At 39.2% G+C, this 21,004-nt stretch overlaps 1 protein-coding gene across 2 annotated transcripts in view; it reads right to left on the minus strand.

Annotated features, from left to right (window-relative positions):
• tpcn1 (two pore segment channel 1) overlaps positions 1-21,004 on the minus strand; it is a 39,644-nt gene that overhangs the window by 5,403 nt on the left and 13,237 nt on the right. For both annotated transcript variants that reach the window (XM_066689060.1, XM_066689061.1), the window contains exons 4-23: positions 19,697-19,810; positions 17,262-17,392; positions 16,365-16,453; positions 16,015-16,049; positions 15,394-15,452; positions 14,434-14,533; positions 13,938-14,054; positions 12,403-12,527; positions 12,080-12,128; positions 11,927-11,990; positions 11,653-11,697; positions 8,890-8,946; positions 8,231-8,284; positions 7,984-8,056; positions 7,594-7,701; positions 3,620-3,691; positions 3,146-3,235; positions 1,859-1,974; positions 1,662-1,708; positions 1,143-1,211 (exon numbers count right to left, since the gene is read on the minus strand). In XM_066689060.1, the coding sequence (XP_066545157.1) occupies positions 1,143-1,211; positions 1,662-1,708; positions 1,859-1,974; positions 3,146-3,235; positions 3,620-3,691; positions 7,594-7,701; positions 7,984-8,056; positions 8,231-8,284; positions 8,890-8,946; positions 11,653-11,697; positions 11,927-11,990; positions 12,080-12,128; positions 12,403-12,527; positions 13,938-14,054; positions 14,434-14,533; positions 15,394-15,452; positions 16,015-16,049; positions 16,365-16,453; positions 17,262-17,392; positions 19,697-19,810 (1,614 nt within the window). The remainder of the gene's footprint in view (positions 1-1,142; positions 1,212-1,661; positions 1,709-1,858; positions 1,975-3,145; positions 3,236-3,619; positions 3,692-7,593; positions 7,702-7,983; positions 8,057-8,230; positions 8,285-8,889; positions 8,947-11,652; positions 11,698-11,926; positions 11,991-12,079; positions 12,129-12,402; positions 12,528-13,937; positions 14,055-14,433; positions 14,534-15,393; positions 15,453-16,014; positions 16,050-16,364; positions 16,454-17,261; positions 17,393-19,696; positions 19,811-21,004) is intronic.

The following is a 21,004-nucleotide window of genomic DNA, read 5'->3' on the forward strand; positions in this document are numbered from 1 at the left end:
TGCACAGACTTAACAAAGAAGGCAAACTGAGGCAAAATATTTTGGGCCACATTTTGTTTTGCATTCGGATCACCCATTTAACCCTTTGCAGTCCAATTATTTTGCAGCTGTCAGGCTGCTCAAGTCCAATTTAATTTTGCAAAGAAAATAACACTTCAGACCATGTGTTGTTTAAGTTTAAATAACTTCAATTTGTTTGCAAGAAACAATGCACAAAGCAGTATTATTCCAAAGTACACCCTCAATTTTTTTTACTATTATTCCAGGCACAAATGAATATAAAAAGTGCAAAATGGTTTAAAAAAGGTTTACTGGCAATAAATTAACTTTAGAACTAAGAAAAGCTACAAAAAACGTTTTACATCAATGTTTACAACTATTTACATGTGCCAAGGTTTGAAAACAAAAAAGAGAAATATGTTAAATCCACATAAATATGCAAAAACAAATAATCACCTAAAAACTATATGCAATGATTTATCTGTGTTTTTGAAGTATGATCCTTCTTGAAGCATTAATCTGGGTGTAAGACAGGCTTTCTGCTGCGGGTTCTGCATAAGAATATAGTCTCATTGCTGCCTCCATCTAAATAACTATTTACTTCACTATCTGCTTATTCTAACATCTGTAACAGTCATGTTTTCTGACTCTGTGATGCTGATGCAGCCATGTTTAGCCTGCAGTGAGAGCCTGCATCTCTCTCTCTCTCTCTCTCTATCACTTCCTGACTCCAGACTCTCACGGGGGGGCTTAGCCCATAAGTTTTGAGTGTTCTCCAACTTATCGTGATGTTTCAAAGGCTGCTGAAGGCTGTGTTCGGCTTTTTCCAGAAGAGAATCGCGTTTTTCAGTGCAAAAGATGCGTTTAAAGAGATGTCGGACTATGTCCAACACAGGACCGCAATCGCATTTTTACAATGTCGGATCCAGTCCGACATAGGACCACAAAGGGTTAATGAACTTACTGCAGTGTAGGTAGTGTGTGTGAGTAGGAAGCGAGAAATGTCTTCCTCAACGTGTTGTTAAGTTTCCATAGTTTTTCGACTAGAGCTGGGGGAGAGACGGTTGGTGGGAGTTCCGGATTTAGTTTTTGCAGTGGGGGAACTTCATAACCCCTAGATAACCCAGAGAGGCCAAGCTCACCATTGTGACTATGTAGAAGGTCATGAAATACAGACGGCTCCAGTGCGTGGTCTGCGATGTCACCCCTTCCTGCGAGAGGAGAGGAGAGGAGACCATTCAAAAGCAGAAAAAATGTAGACACTGCAAAAACTGAACTTGGGTTCATTTATGAAAGACTTGTATACCTATCTGAGTGGTAGGGACATGGCTTATTAGGACAGATTCAAAGAAATGTAGGATACAAAACTACTAATGTTTCAATAAGCACACTGTGTTGTGTAAGCTAGGATCTTTCAAAATGCAGCTTGATGCTGTGAAGTAAATAATAGAATATAGGTGGGTTATAATGGGTTATAAGCCTTTTCTTCTTGTTATAAATCTGATGCACCTACGCAAGTGACTAAAGTGTAAAGGGAAGGGATGGACAGAGAGAAGGGGATGAATCCTATTGTTTTCTTATTCACCAGCTAAAATAATGTTTGCATTCGCCCGAGGGAACATACTACAGCTGAGCACTCTATGCAACATCTTTCAACTCACCATTGTAATGTACCAGTTGTTGACAACGGTAAGCTCAAACAGCGTCACTGAAAGAAAACAAATTACCATTAGAGATTGTAATCTCAAATCGCCAGGACAAGGCAGTTACCATTACATTCAAAATAAGAAAAAAGGCAATGGTATGGATACAGTTTGGACTTTGAGGGGGAGGTGGGTGGGGTCCTCGGAGGTCCTACCGAAGCTGTTGAGGATGTTGTTGAAGTTGTTGAGATAGTAGTAGCCCTCATCCAGTACGGTGCGGTTTCCCACAGTGACATTTACCTGCCGGTAGGAGTCCGCCACGGTGCTGGTGCTGAGAGACAGGACGCAGTTATTACACAGCTGGTCAGTCCAACACTCTTTCCACACTAACGCCTGCATATCATTCACAAGAAGAACTCAATGGACTTTGTCACTGGTAGTGGCAGAACTAGGATTCTTAAAATCCTGCGATCGATCTTATCGATCTCTATGCTATTTCTCAGTGAAAGAAAAAAACAGTGCTGCCTGGCCAAACGTATGCGTGTTGCTCATCAATACGCGATCACACACCCCCCCCCCCCCCGCTCTTCAATACACAATCGCACCCCCCAAGCTCTTCTATACACGTAGCTGTTTCGCTCACACACTAAACTTAGCCTTGCACTATTTTGAAAGTTGAGGTATGCTTACTTAACCGATTTTATTCAGACAGTAGTGAAATAGAACATTTTGCTTTTGAGTGATAATACATCAGGCAGCTGATGGTGTGTGTGTGTGTGATTAATACATGGTGACATTTAAAAACAAACAAACAAAAAAAAACAACAAACAACTCAGAGCCTCAGTAAATTTGTCATTATTTCATGGTAGTTTATAAATGAGGTACTTGCTTTTGTTTTTACTAATATATATATATATATATATATATATATATTAAAAAACTAAATTAGTTATTTATATTTGTTAAATAAAAAGCAAAAGCAATTCAATGTGATGTTTTGGGCCTGATAGTGAATGTTTAACATTAATCTTTAGTAATCTACCATGTTATATAAGTTAGAGCAGGGATTCCCAAAGTGCCGCCCGGGGCCAAATGTGGCCCTCGATGTTTGGTGCGGCCCCCCCAAAGCCAGATATGATTTGGGACATATTTCGTTTTCATCTGTGGTTAATTTTCTACTGCGGCCCCCCCCCCATCCCATGCAACCTCCGGGAATTGGCCCTCCATCACCAGACATTGGGAACCCCTGAGTTGGAGGGAACCCTGTGCAGTTAATGCTGTGCAGCATTAATTCTCAGACAATCTCTCTCAAGCAATACTGGTATTGTCATTATCACTATTCCCAAATTAAATCGAAATCAAATCAAAATCAAACCCAATCGATTCGGGAGATCAGTGCCGATACCCAGCCCGAACTAGGATAATAGAAAATATATGAAATAACTAATTCTGTATGCACATAGCTTTGATCATAGCTTTGAAATTACTAGTTCAGTCTTACTTGCAGCAGTTTGGGTAGATGACTCCAGCAAAGAACTCCATCCCGACAATGGCAAAGGAATAGTAGAAAATTATGAGGGTCAGTCCCAAACTGTAGAATGAAACAAAGACAGGATCACTACAGTTCGCTAGTCACTCTGAGCTGGTAAAAGTGACCGCCCCAGCAGAGGCAAAACAGCAGTTAAGAGTGTGAATGTGCAAATGATTTCAACTTAAAATCATCTGAGGCTTCTAAATGTACAAAGCAAGTTTATGAACAATGGCTTCAATACAGACAGGGGCAGACAGACAGACCGGGTTATTCTGATGTCACTGATTAGTAACTCGGCTCCTGCTGTAGGTTGCAGTTTCTGAGCTGTGTTTGAAAACCTTTACAAACAAGGCAGCTATAGATACCTGTTTTTTAATCCAGCTACAGAATGTGACAAGGGGAGTTTCTAGAAAGTTATTAATCCGCCCAGCGGTGAGAGGTTACCTGGCCATTCTGGGGAACAGCTCAAACATGGTGTCCAGCACATTGCGGTACCGTGTCTTGATTTTAAACAGCCTGAAAGAAAAGTACAAAACAGAAAGTAGGATTTTAATTAATTAATTAAGTGTATTTTATCTACAAAAACAACAACCTAAATCATGTCACCAACTGGTTTCATTGAGTTGTCTACTGTGTTTTTCCCCATGATCTTTAATTTTGGCCAGTGTAGTAGCAATCTCCACCCTTATGTTTTAATATATTACTACATATATCATAAAATAACCAGATCAGCATTGTAATTGTTAGGACTAGGAAAAATTCATTGAAGAAATACAAGTATACTATATACGTGAAATTGTACTGGCAGCAGTCTGTGTAAACGCCAACGCCGTTCTTCTGCGGCATTACAGTATGGCATCACATATCCAGCCCATTGCGGCCTGGGATAAAGGAGAGTGGGAATGGGAACATCTATAGCAGTGATTCCCAATCTGTGGGCCGTAGAGGTACTGCAGGTGTACAATTGGTTGTATTCAAAACCGCATACTACCCATACTACACGTACTACATACCAACATTTCAACATTACTGAAATGTTGGTATGTAGTACGTATAGTATGCGGTTTCAAATACAGCCATCGACTTCAGATGTCACTTGTAGTCTATCTACATTAAAATATTTGATTTGTATAATGCCCATTACTTAAATAAAAATTGTGGAATATAACAAAGTTAAAAACCGTTGTGTCAGCAGGTATTGGACCAGATTAAATTTAAACAATGTATTTTGAAAATGTACGATTACACTGATAATTTAACTTTTTTCCTTCTGAAAGAGTACTATCCCCCCATCTACCAGCATGCATGTGGACCACTCTGTGTTATTCTGCATTTAAGTGTTGTGCAATATAATGCAAACATAAAAAAACTAAACAAATGTCTCGAAAAACATTTGCTGTTTGGGATTTTTTGCTAAATGCACAGAAGACACCCAAAAAGTTGAATGTAAGCTGGTACAACTGAAAACTGGTATATCACGGAGGAACTACCAATCTCTGGGATCATTTAATCAGTGTAAATTTAAATTAGTAACATAATTTATTAGGATTAATGGGTCAGTTGCTACGAACTAGCGCACTAACAGTGCACTAACTGGAGATGATCCCGTGGTTAGTAAGCAGCTCTGTAATAAGTTCATTGCAATTTACCCATTATTATTATTATTATTATTATTATATACTGAAAAAATATATAATTTTGACACAAACTGTAGAAGGGAGTCTTTTTCTTTAGTTAACCCAACTATTAAGGTTACTGTGTTCCAGTGTCTTTCGTATTTACTACTTTCAGTATAGTTGTCTTTTTTTAATGTTATTGAACACCGGGGTTTATCATCAAGGGTTTTACACCATTTTAATACCGATTCATTATTTCCGACACTATTTTCTCTCTTGAATAAAATACAAATTCAAGATAACATGCATACATCACCACACATACAGTTTATTAAGAGTAAAGTGCTTTTACTGGAAGGTTAACATGTTCATGCAAGTTAAATCAAAAGCCTACCTATATACAGTGGGGGAAAAAAGTATTTGATCCCCTGCTGATTTTGTATGTTTGCCCACTGACAAAGAAATGATCAGTCTATAATTTTAATGGTAGGTGTATTTTAACAGTGAGAGACAGAATAACAACAAAAAAATCCAGAAAAATGCATTTCAAAAAAGTTATACATTGATTTGCATGTTAATGAGGGAAATAAGTATTTGACCCCTTCGACTTAGTACTTTGTGGCAAAACCCTTGTTGGCAATCACAGAGGTCAGACGTTTCTTGTAGTTGACCACCAGGTTTGCACACATCTCAGGAGGGATTTTGTCCCACTCCTCTTTGCAGATCCAAGTCATTAAGGTTTTGAGGCTGACGTTTGGCAACTCAAACCTTCAGCTCCCTCCACAGATTTTCTATGGGATTAAGGTCTGGAGACTGGCTAGGCCACTCCAGGACCTTAATGTGCTTCTTCTTGAGCCACTCCTTTGTTGCCTTGGCTGTGTGTTTTGGGTTATTGTCATGCTGGAATACCATCCACGGACCCATTTTCAATGCCCTGGCTGAGGGCAAGAGGGCAAGATCTCACCCAAGATTTGACGGTACATGGCCCCGTCCATCGTCCCTTTGATGCGGTGCAGTTGTCCTGTCCCCTTAGCAGAAAAACACCCCCAAAGCATAATGTTTCCACCTCCATGTTTGACGGTGGGGATGGTGTTCTTGGGGTCATTCCTCCTCCTCCTCCAAACACGGCGAGTTGAGTTGATGCCAAAGAGCTTGATTTTGGTCTCATCTGACCACAACACTTTCACCTAGTTCTCCTCTGAATCATTCAGATGTTGGCAAAAACTTCAGATGGGTCTGTACATGTGCTTTCTTGAACAGGGGGGCCTTGCGGGCGCTGCAGGATTTCAGTCCTTCACAGTGTAGTGTGTTACCAATTGTTTTCTTGGTGACTATGGTCCCAGCTGCCTTGAGATCATTAACAAGATCCTCCCGTGTAGTTCTGGGCTGATTCCTCACCGTTCTCATGATCATTGAAACTCCACGAGGTGAGATCTTGCATGGAGCCCCAGACCGAGGCAGACTGACAGTTATTTTGTGTTTCTTCCATTTGCGAATAATCGCACCAACTGTTGTCACCTTCTCACCAAGCTGCTTGGCGATGGTCTTGTAGCCCATTCCAGCCTTGTGTAGGTCTACAATCTTGTCCCTGACATCCTTGGACAGCTCTTTGGTCTTGGCCATGGTGGAGAGTTTGGAATCTGATTGATTGATTGCTTCTGTGGACAGGTGTCTTTTATACAGGTAACGAGCTGAGATTAGGAGCACTCCCTTTAAGATAGTGCTCCTAATCTCAGCTCGTTACCTGTATAAAAGACACCAGGGAGCCAGAAATCTTGCTGATTGATAGGGGATCAAATACTTATTTCCCTCATTAACATGCAAATCAATTTATAACTTTTTTGAAATGCGTTTTTCTGGATTTTTTTGCTGTTATTCTGTCTCTCACTGTTAAAATACACCTACCATTAAAATTATAGACTGATCATTTCTTTGTCAGTGGGCAAACATACAAAATCAGCAGGGGATCAAATACTTTTTTCCCTCACTGTATAAACCGTGTGATTGTAAAAATAAATTAAAACACGATTACTGTTCGACATAACACATTTTAAACTGTAAGGGGATGTTTTATTTTGTTTATATGGATTAATTGTAAAAACTAATGTGACGTCATTGACACATTATGCAAATGTGTTTACATTTAAAAATGAGATTTGAATGGATTTTGTGGGTAGTGGGCCTCAAAGATTTATGATGTTGATCAAGTGGTCCTTGGAATGGAAAAGGTTGGGAAGCCCTGATCTATAGAAAATAACATTCTCATCTTGGAAGCCTTGAGACGAATTTTGTTTCATTGTTAAAGCAAGATTAATTATTTTTTCCATTTAAAATTTTGCCCTTGCTGTTGAAATATTTATTGATGTATGTATTTTTGTGGGCAGTTAACTGGTTAGGGTGGATACATGGCAGTTGGATGCAAGACGTTGCACTGTATCAGAGTATATTCCTGATTGCCCTCCTTGGCCAGGTTGTTACTGGAAATGAGAATTTGTTCTCAAATGACTTAAATAAAGGTTTAATAATAATAATACAACATGTATAATGTGATATATTGTAAAAAATTTAAGTCACCCTGGATAAGGGCATCTGCTAAGATATATAATAATAATAATAATAATAATAATAATAATAATAATAATAATGAATCATTTATTGATTTTATATAGCGCCTTTCAGCAATTACTGTGAAATTAAAAATAAATACAATTCAAAATAATGACGTGTCCACTGCATGCGACTTGTCTGGCCTAGGCCATTTGGGAATGATCTGGTCAGAAGGGACAGACTCTGGCTTCTTACCTGAGCAGCTGCAGAGGGCGCAGCACCACAATGAAGTAGAAGGGCTCCATGCCGAAGGCCACCACGATTAGGCCCAGAAAGGCAAGCAGTGTGATGGAGAAATCAAACCTGCAGGAGGGGATGACATCAATATACCATCACCAGAAGTCATTATGAGATAGTCATGCTATATAGAACCATTACTACTCTATGTAATCCACATTTATTTTATAGGTTGTGTGAAGAATGTCTTTTATCGTATAAGAGACATCTAGTTATCTAGTGTAGTTTGGGTGTGAGTATCACTAAGGGGCTGGAGAAGGAAAGTATGAGGTGGGGAACAAATATTTTACTAATTTTGGAGAAGACCTGTTGTTCACAAGGCCCACTGAGACAAGGCAAGATACTTACAGGTTCCACCCAGGGCTGAAGTATTCCAAGGGCCCCAGTCCTGTGATTTTCAACAGCATCTCCACTCCATAAACTGACACAAAGAGAAAGACATAAGCGATCTGTCTTGTTCAATAGGTGGTCATATCTAGTCTTGTAGTACAGTGACCTCTAGTGCCAGAGTGAGTTCCAGCTGTTGAGGCTTGTCAGGGTTTATCCAAGAGAACATACGAGTACAAAATGGTTACTAGGTAAACCAATCACTTACTTGTCAGGAAGACAATATAACTCCAGGGTACACTGGGAGACCAGGAGAAACCTTCTACATTCAAAGGAAATAAAATAGGGGTTAGAAAAGCACTTTTAGGACAAAAAAAATAAGTACCTTAATTCTTTAACATAAAGGCGGAATAATTTATAGATTGCCTTAAGTGATAAGACATAAAATATTGTATTATGATTAGATAAACAACTAATTTCTTCAAATTAGGGAAGTTTACAAATCACAGGGAATTAAGGCCCTAACACCCTACAGCTCAAAATAGATCTGGTCAATCAATCTAACTGCAAACAACTGCTTGGCAGGGCTTTACAAATTGGTGATATAAGGGGGACCTAGAAAACCTGGTTAAGACTGTGGCTCACCAGAACCTGTCCTTTCCAAAATGAAGCAAAGGCTCACAGACCGTTTCAGTGTGCGGATAAGATTTGGGGAGGGTGGGTGAGTCTCCACAGACTCACTGGAATGTTATACGGGTAAGCTGGTATACAGATGTAACTTCCAATGTGGCATTAGTGGATTATTACAGTAAAATATTACATTCTTAAGTGAGTGATGGAAAAGAGTTAAGGACCCTGCATTACAGAAGGGTCAATGTGCCGAGACATTGTTGAATAATCAGAAAGCAAGAAGATGACAATCCTTACTGTCCAACATGAAGGTCTCCACCAAGATCCACACCCCATTGACTGCAACAACGACATCTACAAACAAGGTTCAGAAGACATTAATGATGTATTCATGGTGCAGCTACATTCATTTAAATTTTCTCCAGCCTCTGCTGGACAGACACAGTATGTGACTCCCTGTAGTGTTTGAATATTTGGTCATGAAAATTGAGGGTTTCCTTACATGGAATTTGTTTTTGCATGCATTGGCCACTGATTCCCAAACCTGATACCCAGTTTAGTTTTAATGCTCATCATTTGACTCAATTTCTGCTGACACCGTTTTGCCTGATATCCATTCAGTTTCTAACGGTTTTGCATTTTTTCTGCGTTATCAATATTTAATTGCTCACCATCATTTCACCTTCTAATTACAGTGCATCCGGAACATATTCACAGAACTTCACTTTTTCCACTATTTGTTATGTTACAGCCTTATTCCAAAATTGATTAAATTAATTATTTTCCTCAAAATTATACAAACAATACCCCATAATGACAATGTGAAAGAAGTTTGTTTGAAATCGTTGCAAATTTATTAAAAATAAAAAACAAAAAAAGCACATGTACATAAGTATTCACAACCTTTGCCATGACACTCAAAATTGAGCTCAGGTGCATCCTGTTTCCACTGATCATCCTTGAGATGTTTCTACAACTTGATTGGAGTCCACCTGTGGTAAATTCAGTTGATTGGACATGATTTGGAAAGGCACACACCTTTCTATATAAGGTCCCACAGTTAACAGTGCATGTCAGAGCACAAACCAAGCCATGAAGTCCAAGGAATTGTCTGTAGATGTCCGAGACAGGATTGTATCAAGGCACAGATCTGGGGAAGGGTACAGAAAAAATTCTGCAGCATTGAAGGTCCCAATGAGCACAGTGGCCTCCATCATCCGTAAATGGAAGAAGTTTGGAACCACCAGGACTCTTCCTAGAGCTGGCCGCCCGTCCAAACTGAGCGATCGGGGGAGAAGGGCCTTAGTCGGGGAGGTGACCAAGAACCCGATGGTCACTCTGACAGAGCTCCAGTGCGTCTCTGTGGAGAGAGGAGAACCTTCCAGAAGAACAACCATCTCTGCAGCACTCCAACAATCAGGCCTGTATGGTAAGTGACTAGACGGAAGTGGCCCAGCTTGAACCCGATTGAACATCTCTGGAGAGATCTGAAAATGGCTGTGCACCGACGCTCCCAATCCAACCTGATGGAGCTTGAGAGGTCCTGCAAAGAAGAATGGGAGAAACTGCCCAAAAATAGGTGTGCCAAGCTTGTAGCATCATACTCCAAAAGACATGAGGCTGTAATTGGTGCCAAAGGTGCTTCAACAAAGTATTGAGCAAAGGCTCAATGTACTTATGTACATGTGCTTTTTTTGTTTTTTATTTTAAATACATTTGCAAAGATTTCAAACAAACGTCTTTCACGTTGTCATTATGGGGTATTGTTTGTAGAATTTTGAGGAAAATAATTAATTTAATCAATTTTGGAATAAGGCTGTAACATAACAAAATGTGGAAAAAGTGAAGCGCTGTGAATACTTTCCGGATGCACTGTATAGTGCCTGGCCTTCGATCATCAGTCTGCGTAAATGAGAACACACCATCACCATACCTTTGTCTGCCTGTTTTCCTCTCTGCTCCTGCTGCCCTGCAACTTGGTCTTTTACCATCATGTCATTAGACCCACCTTATCTTTCTATGTTATCATTAACATTCCCACACTTAATAATAATATTTATTTCTTAGCAGACACCCTTGTCCAGGGCGACTTACAAAATATAAGAGCAATACAAAGTGCATTAATACAGTGCAGTGTATTATTTTTCTACCAGGTAGTCTGTCACTTCTCCCATCACACAAATACCCTCAACATTATTATGCTTTAACACTTTCAGGGTCCTCCCTTTCCCACATGCAGGGTCATTTATTTCTAGTGTCATCTGCACTTAGAAACCTATCCATCCCTCCACACAAATAATAACTGCTGCAGCCACACCTGTGATCTAACAGCCAAAACTGTACAGCACCCTGATTGACTAAGGCTAGTCAGTGCATCAAGCCCACACATCCTCCATGGAGGGCCCCTTTAGGAGTCTAGAAGCGCTTATTACCACCTACTGCTACTAAAACCTGACACATTGAAGTTGCTCGTCTGGCACTTTGCTGCCCCCTTGTACTGGATAACTCCTAAGTAGCAAGCCCTGACTGTGAGGTACACTGTTCTTAATTTAATTTAAAAAGGCATTCAAGGAGAAGATAGGAGATATTGGATAATGCTTTTTGCTGGTTCTTAAAAGGGTATTTTAAGTATGTGATGCTATTTTATCACCAGTTCTCCCACTTTCTCTTTTTAGTTCCACCAGGAGAATAAATTCTTACTGATAACTTCATGCTAACAGACCCCAATTTAAGTTGCCACAAGTGATTGTCATTGCAGTTCACCCCCCCTTCCCCAAATTACTTCTAAAAAAACAAGTCTGACATTTTGTTTTTCACTTACCTCCTCCCTGTCACTGTTTCTGCCCATGTAAACCCAGATAAATCCAAGGCTTATAAAACTGAAAAACCCTCTGGTGCTTGCAAAACATCTGCAGTTACAATATGTCAAGTTTCAACACAGAGCAACAGCCTGCTTTAATGCATTGAAAAATATTTACTGGAGTTTTGCATTGTGGGCACAGCACTATGCAACAGTACAGATAAAACTACCTGGTAAAGATGTAGAAGAAAACAACTTACACATGGCATACTGGAAAGCTTTGGATTTCACAAGAATATTGATGCCTGTAAAGAAAACACAGTGAAGTTTCAAGACATGTGGTAGCATTCAAGTTCAAAACGTTTTCTTAGGTATGTTCAAATGTGATGTCTTTGAGCTAGGTTAAGAGCAGAACTAGAATATGTTCAAGGTTTCAAGAACTATCAGCACAACACCAGTGTCCTCATGTATGGCTATGGACATGAATAACAACAGGTATTTTCACTGCCAAGCACATCTATGAAGATTGGTCACCTTTAAAGATGAGGAAGGGGGTGTGAGGGAGATCGTCGAACCAGTGCTCCCCACTCTTCCTGGGCTGCAATGAGAGAGATGGGCAGGTCAGGAGCTGCTAGACACAGCAGTTTGGGATAAGCATAAGGCAACATAGGACCCCCGGATACTTACCTTCCATTTCAAGCCAATCACTTCATAGAAGTTATAAAAATCCTTTAAGCTGCAACACAGAAAACAGAGTGTTGGGTTTGAACACTTGCATATTTAAATGGAAATAAAATGTAAAAAAGACAAAAAATATGTTTTTACAATGAACACACTGGTCAAATAATCTTTAGACTTCAGGGCTCAAAACTCTAGGTTTTATATGGGTCCAATATACACTTGGCAAAGACAGCACCCATCTGAGCAAATGATGAGCTGACTCATTCTCAATGGTAACCAGAAGCACTGTGGCTTTGAGTTGTGAGTAAGTGAGAGCGTGTGGGGCTGACCTCAGCATGGCAGCACTGGATTGGTTGAGGGCCTTGAAGGTAAGGAAGCGATCTCGGGTGCTCATCCGCGGCCTGTAGTAGCGCATCAGCCCGTCAAACTGCTTGAAGGAAACCCCATTGGGCCTCTGAAACAGACCATATCAGTGGTCTTTTTAATCATACTTTTACTTTATTTAATTGCATGATTTATGCATGTCCTCTTAAAAGATTGCTAGTTACTATTATTGCAGGACAAAGCACTTCTCAAAAAACTGATTGCTGGGTTGATAACTGGACACTGGATTCTTGGGAAGCCACTAGCAACACAATGCATAGTATAATTTTTCTAATGCAAATATCAGAAAGAGCAGAAATCGCTAAAGAATTCCTATGGGCACACCAAGACGGAATTTAAAGAAAATTAATATGAAACAGGACAAGTAGTCACTAAAAACTTACATCCAGATGTGAAGCACCTAAGCTTACATCTGAAGACAGCACTCCTACACATGGAACTGTGGTCTTTAAATGCTTATCTTGTGTTTTCCTTCTAAAAATAAAATGCTGACACAGTATACCGAAAAAAAAAAATGTATTGTTTGATTTTTTAAAGTTCCTTCAATTTCAACATAAAATGATCCATGCAGCCAGAACCATAAAACACAGACAATCATGTGATCTACGCAACTGAACAGCAAGAGTAGGCAAAGGGACAGAGTGAAAAGGGTGCTGAGGAATTGTTTATTGGATTGGTGAACAACATTTCGGGAGGGGGTCGGGCTCACTCACAGCAGGTATAGTTATGGGGCTACTTTCCTAGCATTCTGTAAAAGCTAAAAAGCTTTAAATGACTATGGCGAGACCCTGTTGGAGCGTGTAGTAAAATGCAAAGCAAAAACCTCTCATTCCCATTAAAACTATTTCTTGAGTAACAAAGGAAATCTGTTGGAGACTTTTTTCTGATTTATGTATTTATTACTGCATCAAGCATGTAGTAAAGATGCATACTAAAAACACTTCAAAGCTCGGTTTAGCTTCAACAGTCCAACAACACATTCATTGTCATATACAAGAATGATTCCAAATGAGTTGAACAGAATTAAAAAACGGCAGCCAAGCCCATGTTTGTGAAATACTGCAGTATTCTGCGGTTATGTTCCAGAATACTTAAAAAGATTGGTTCAATCTTGATTTAAAAGATCTTAACATGTTGGAATGCTCCACAGATGGGAAACAGAGCAGCTACACTGTCTGATACTGGCTGTTTTTTTTAAGATCAAAAATCAGATGTGCATCCAGTGATCTAAAGCAAACGTTCGAAACTCTGGAATAAGCAGCAAGATTATCTATTGTCTACAACTGGCTATAGATGTTACAGCAGCAATTTCTAACACTATACACCTCAACACATGTTCCTACTGTCAGGTGACAATTCTGACCCTATTTATACGGCTGAATACCTAACTTGCTTAAACATCTGTAATGTCATCAGGTGATGCTATGTATTTCTAAAGCCTGCTGCTTGCTCTTGATAACCAGCACAGCCCCATCCTTACCTGTCTGCTGACCAACAGCTGGAAGGCATGATCGATGGCCGACCTCTTGTGTAGGAGCAGGGATTTGAACTTCATCTTCTCCACACCGTTGAAGGTGTCGAACACCACAGCCAAGAGCTGGACAAGAGGAGAAGAGGAGGGACATTCAGTTACTTTCCTCTCTGTATCAATTTTCACTCTCTCTCTTGGTTAGTTGAGTGATTTTAAGAACTACATAAACAGCTCAGTTAATGAGATATGTTGCCAAGATATGGTAAATTACACTGCAGCCAGGAAATGAGGCCAAGCACACACTCATGATGTACAATGTTTCAAACCATAGTTCATTTATTATTAAATATAACACTAAACATTTAAATCCTGAACATGGCTTTTTAAAAAAAAAAAAAAAAAAAAAAATTAACTTGTTTCAGCCAATTTGTTTTTTTTAATCTTAAGCTATGCAGCACTGCCCTGTGAGACAGCATTGACCTGCACCCTCCTGCACTGCACTCACCAGGTTCATGATGAAGTAGAGCTCAATGGAGAGATAAACGATGAAAAACACGCAGGACCAGCGGTTCTGGGAATAGGCCGGCATCATCACATCGGGAAAACTGCACGGGAGACACCAGACTGACAGCTCAGGATCATTTCAAAATAAAATGTATTCTTTCTGCAGCTAACTTTAAGTCTGAACTGAAAACAAGTAACTTGTGAAATGTAGTATAGTACAGGTATTTTATTTTGTTTAAAATTCGGAATGCCGGGATCACTTTACAAATGGACGCTTTCCTCGTTATCCTTTTTAATTTAAAGGCGATATTTTTGCAGACTTATGCATTATGCAATTTGATTTCTCCAGTCACAAAAAACAACAACCTGATGATCCAATGTATTACAAGTTGATATAGAAAGGGACAATGTATACCCAGGCATACAGAGACAGGGTCATTGTAAAAGCCGGACACAAACAACGGGAGAGAGTGAGAGTCACGGGTTCCGGTGGTGTGCGGGCTTTATTGGGGGTTCACACTGGTTTTAAACAAACAACAACAAAAAACACAAAAAGGGGAAACAAGACAAAACCAGTACACAGTAATGTCCACAAAACTGGTTGCTCCGGGAAGTCCAAGGTGAGGTTGTCACTTCTCTCTGTGGTTAGCTCTCCCCCCCAGGGAGGGAGCGAGATTAAATTTGCGAGGGAGCGGACAACACAGCTGCGACACATGAGCACCTAATCAGCGAGCATCAGCAGCAGCCGTGCCATGACAGACAGTGGCCTGTCACAGTCATGTTAGAAAAAGATTGGATTTAAGACCTCTGAAAAATGGTAAGGGGGTCAGTGTGCTTTGATGATCTTAAACCCTGTGACTGTACATATATTGTAGACTTTGGCATTGTTTTCTAATCAGGTCAATGGAGTGACAGCTGGTTATGAATGAAAGATGAGGACAAAACACACAAGAGTGCTTACTTGGCTGTTGTCAAGAGTACAAACAGACTGACGATGCTGTTTTCCAATGTATTGAAATACTGTAAAAGGAAGAGACGTATACAGTCAGAAATCTGGTACAGTTTAAATGAATGAGACATTGACAGATTATATAGTGTTGGTTGGGGCGGAGTACTGTCAGGGCCTGGTTATTCAATGTTGGTAAGAGATATACTGATGAGCCAGGGCAGTACCTGTGCTTTTTACAGCTTATTTTCTACGTACAAATGTTTGGTAAAAATCCCCTAAATGATGTTAACCTGAATAACTACAAAATGTAATTAACTAAATTCAACCTCATAAATAAATCATTCACCTTTATACCAACGGCAGTATAAATGTTAGCTTAATTCATGAGCATCTGTATCAGGACCAACAGATCCTGCTGGGGTTAGTGTATGCTATGTGTATGCATATAACCTTCAATGCAAGTAGCTGGTCTGGCATGCGAGATAATCATTTAACAACTTTGAAAAACAGGTGCTTTAGGTGATTTAAACTATCCAGTTATGATCTTGAATCAGTAAAACTAAATACTGCTGAGATATTAAAAAGGAAATATGTAAACAGGGCTATTGAAATAAGTAAAATACAGATACTTACTTGGTTTGCAGCATTGTGGGAGAACAAATAAAACCCTAGAAAATTAGGATTAGGAAGCATTAGATTAGGATTAGGAAGAACAGCATTAGGAAACCATCATAAATCATTTCTAGTAAGTCAACAGATATTATTATAGAGTAAATATTTACTGAGCCTCGCCATATATTAAATAAGCACCCCCAAAACAGTAAAACTATCCCTCAGTCCCTGCACGATTCCAGCACTCATGCTTCTGGGTGAACCCTTATTCAGTGCGTTTTGATGTCCCACATCTACGGTCAATCAAGACTTCTCACTTTTAACAGTGATGAGATCAGTAGGACATATGGTGATTTAAAGACAGCACTTACCTAAAATAGAGAAGATAACCATGAAGAAAAGCAGCAGGAGCAGGATATCGATGAAAGGAGGCAAGGACTGGAAGATCTGCCGCAGGTTCCTTCACAGAGGGGAGGGACAGAGAAATCCCAGCTTCATTGGGAGAGGCCACAGGTAGCAATATTTATGCTCTGTCATTGTGGAGTACAATAGCAACACATTTTAACTTCTGTACCCCAGGCTGATGCAATCAGTACGGAAAAGTCCCCAACAGTAAAATTGCATGATTTAACAGTAGTTAATTGGATTTATATTTATCATGTAAGAAATCTGAGATATAATTTCTGTGGAACTTCGAGTCCATGGGCCCCAGGGTTGTCTGTTTTTGTCCTCTCCCCTTATCTTTATTAATGACTTAATCTAATTCTATGCATCCATTGCTAATTGAAGGGTTTCTTAAAAATATTTGGCAGGCCTGCCCTGAAGGACTGGAGCTGCCCAATCCTGCTATTGATGAACCCTTATCTGAAGGTTCATCCCAGGAAGTTTGGCGTGTCTAACAGACATCCGGGATCTTAAAGGAAGCAGTGGCCTCTCTGTGCTGTAGGAGCTTCATTATGGATGTCCTTCATCATATACCTTAGAGCAGTGGTTCCCAACAGTGGTCCTGGAAGACTCCCTTTATGGGGTCAGGTGTCAGCTACTCACCTCAATGATCTCAAACTGAGCTGAAAACACCTGACAAGGTTGAATTGGTAGTTCTATGAGGAGCTCAGTTGGAAAGAAAATCAGCAGAAGCATAACAGCCACTGCCTTTGAGCATCAGAGAGCCAGAGTACTGTACCCTGATGCACACAGTCAGCATTGGAGCACTGAAGCTGGGGTGTAAACAGTGTGGTGTGGACTAGAACCTCTAAAGTCTGCCCTACCTCCGCACCGCACCACAGTATCGGCAGTCCACCAGGAAGATGGGCCTCAGGGCCCGGGTCACCCGAACGTGGGAGGTCTGTCTGACCAGCACCACGATGGCCTCCACAAACTGCAGGAGCAGCACACAGGTCTGAGAGAGAGAGAGAGAGAGAGAGAAAGAGAGGGGTCACCAGCTAGCTAGATAGAGGAGCCTGAAAGACACGCATGTTCCTCCTCAAATTAATACTCTCAGGCATACCATATTATGTTGTTATTTAAAGTAAAAATGTAATTAGAAATTGGAAAATGTGATCAAGTCTTTACTCTAACTGACATCCATATATGCTAACTGATCAGGTTATTATGGGAACATTTTAAAATGTTTCCCTATTAAACTGTTGTGTCTCTGAAGAAATCCCCTGTACAACACAACAGACCACAGTACAACAAAACAAATCAAGGTATTTCAAAAAAGGGTAAAAAAAAATTAAATCTCTGAAGTCGTAATTACTAAAAGTTAGTCTTGTTAAAAACATGGCCATAGTAATGTGTGACAAAGAATGTAATTTATGCTCAAACAAGCCCTCCAACAAAAAGTGTACGGGGTTTGTGTTATACATCAGGAACATTCATAGACCACTATGTTCTTAGGACCCCATTCACACTTCCTTTTACCTTTGAGTGCGAAAGAACTGCAGATGGTCTGTTAAGAGTTCATTATATTTTGTTGAAATTATATTTTTTTGATTTTATCATGGTCACAACCATAAGCTGTCAACTCCGTCAGCCATAACCATAAAGATTTTATATTGATTTATGAATGAAATATGTTTATTCTTATTAGGTTGTTCTACTAGTTAGCAGACTGAATACAATCAACATGGTTGATTCCTGTTCTGCTTTGTTAAGAGGTAAAATGTGGCGTTTTGTCAACAGATTTTTTGTCGCATGGAGTTCACCAACACATTATTTTCCTATAATAATTAACTGTTGACAGCAAAAAGCTTACTTACAAAGCATGCAATAGAAGGGAATAAGAATAATTTACATTATTCATATAAAGTCTTACTTTTAGAACACCCTTATTGTTTTCATGCACAATTTGATATACATACTGTACCATGAACTGTAATGATACATTTCATTATTATCTAGTTCTCATTCTGCAGTTATAAGGATCAAATGTTTTGATCAATAAAATTATGAAATTCAAAATTATAAGTTGCAGATTTTTCCTGAATCAATTAAAGTAATTATCATTGAGAGCTTAATTTGAATTTGAGTAGAAAAAGTTATGTGCATGGTTGGATAGCTTGTTCATGTGCTCTGATGTCAACTCCATCAATTTGATTTTTAAATGATAATATGGAAAATGCATTTAGATTTTTCCCAGAAACAGGGTTGATATACAAAATTCCTTTGTTTTTAAAGTGTTTTTTTGTTGTTGTTGTAATTTATCTAAGAATGAGAGTAGGATTTCAACACCAATTGGTGATGGAGGATTTCATGTAAGTATAGGTATAAAAATATTTTTTTATCTTAGTTTTATCATAGTTTGATAGTGTCTGATGGAGTTGACCTCAATTACAAAAATAGCTTTTCACAAAGAAAAGTCAGGAGGTTGTTCCTTATACTCAATTGGTAGCTCATAGTAATGTCTAACAAAAAAACAGTTTTGTCCCTCTTCTCAAGAATGCCTGCTCTACAAGAAGATTAGGACAAGGAAGACCTTTGTTCATATTTAATTCTTAGTTTACTAATACTAAATGAGTTTTAAATTAGGTCACTTGGAACCGATTTATTGTCACCGACAGAAGCTTCTACAACTTGATGAATAAAAGATTCCTTTTCCCCTCCAAGTAATGACAGCATATGGCAAGAAATGACCAGCAGTGTCTTTGATGGCAGTTGTTCAAGTTCTAAAGGATTTATATTGCCCAGTCCCAAATACATACTTTTTGGTGTCCTTTAACACCAAATCAAAGTTAAGGAAACATGACATATTTAGTGAAATGTTAGAAGAACATGACAGCACTATTAAAATGTGAAACCCTAAGTCAAAATGAGCTGCCCGATACCCATTATCATAGGAATACTAGATTAGCACAAACAAATAAGTACTGTGCCAACATGCTTGTATAAAAATCAAGGTGATTGGTTATACAGCAGCATACCTTAATTTGAAACCATGTACTTCAGCGATTTAATCAGTTGAATAAATATTGTTCTATAAGATATACTTATCAATTCTATTTTTGTACTCAAGGGAATTCCAAAGTGTCAATTAACTAGAATATGTGTTAAACACACCCAGAAAATACATAGTTTCTGAAGAGATTGTTTCATGAACCAAACTGATTAAACTAAATTAAATCACAGAATGTCCATGTCTTAAATAGAGGGGGAGAAAAGTTTCAGCCACTACTGCCTATATGACACTGACACTTCTCCTCACCTTGACCATAGTCCTCTTGTGCCGGATGAAAGTCTGGAAGCCAAGCCATCTGAGCTTCATGCACAATTCAAAGGCCACCATTACCAACGCAAACAGCTCCAGAGTGGCATGGACCTGCAGGGAGCAAAGCACAAGCAGTGAGAACAGACCAAATCATAGCTGGAACTTACTGCAATTTGTTACAAAGAGCAAGTCTATGAGAGTCCATAATACAGAAAGTTCCCATGCCCTTTTCCTGGGGATGTAGTGGTTTAAAAAAAAGCTAAAAATAAAGAAAAAAATTAAAATAAAAAGTCTCAGAATACTTGAGTCAGCCCACTTACAAGTTCCACACAGAGCTGTACCTGCTGGCAATAGCTCAATTTCAATGAGTCTAGATCAGGCTCAGTTCAGGCAGGATTTACATCAAATGATTTACGGTAGCTTTTGCATTACATAAAGTGTTGTCAAAGCATTGGGAAAGTTGCCTTCATACTAGAAGGTTGCTTTTTGTCCTGTAGAAAAAACAAGTTTGAGGACTGATGACAGACAGGTCAGACAGATCTAGTTTCATATGATGGCCACAGTGTGCTGGCTCCCCCAATCATTTCCCAAGATGACGGATATCTCCTCAAGACTTGATAACTAGCTGTGATATTACCATTAATTTATGATCAGGCTGATTTACAGTGGGGCAGTAGTTTACTCTGTGGATAAACAATCAATTGTAAGAAATTGTAAGAGGGTGGGGACCTAAATGCAGTGGCAGACAGAAACTGAAACGATCAGAGATGGACCAAAGAACAAAAGCATTCACATATTAGTACAGTAGGAGAATGTGGAAGGTGTTGCCAGATGAGGAGCAAAAAAAAGAAGAATCAGCGCAAGCTGTTAAAGTCTGAATGGTCTGGGAATTGTTGAATAAATAATACATGACAATATTTTTTGCTAGATTAAATATCTGCCCTATTTTGGCAACCTAGCACTAAATTGCAGACCTATTATATGTGTGGTTCAGGAATAAACACAAGAAATCAGCACGGCTTGCATATCAGTTTTGACATGCATTGATTACATGCTAAACTCCAAATGTACACCTCTGGTCACAAAACTATTGAGTGTCTTAATATTTACTAAAAATACACTAGTAATATTACTTAATATATAGTGCATCATCAAAATCAGGAAGGGACCAGAGCCTGCTCTTTGAGCTAATATAGATTTGTAAAGTGTTAGCTGAGCTTGGTTACACTTGGGGGAAGCTGTACTACATTTGTGAGAGATGTGAAATGTGAAGTTTTGTTTGAGGTGGAAGGGGAAACACAGCAG

Source organism: Amia ocellicauda, chromosome 17, assembly GCF_036373705.1.
Source record: "Amia ocellicauda isolate fAmiCal2 chromosome 17, fAmiCal2.hap1, whole genome shotgun sequence".
NCBI lineage: Eukaryota > Metazoa > Chordata > Actinopteri > Amiiformes > Amiidae > Amia > Amia ocellicauda.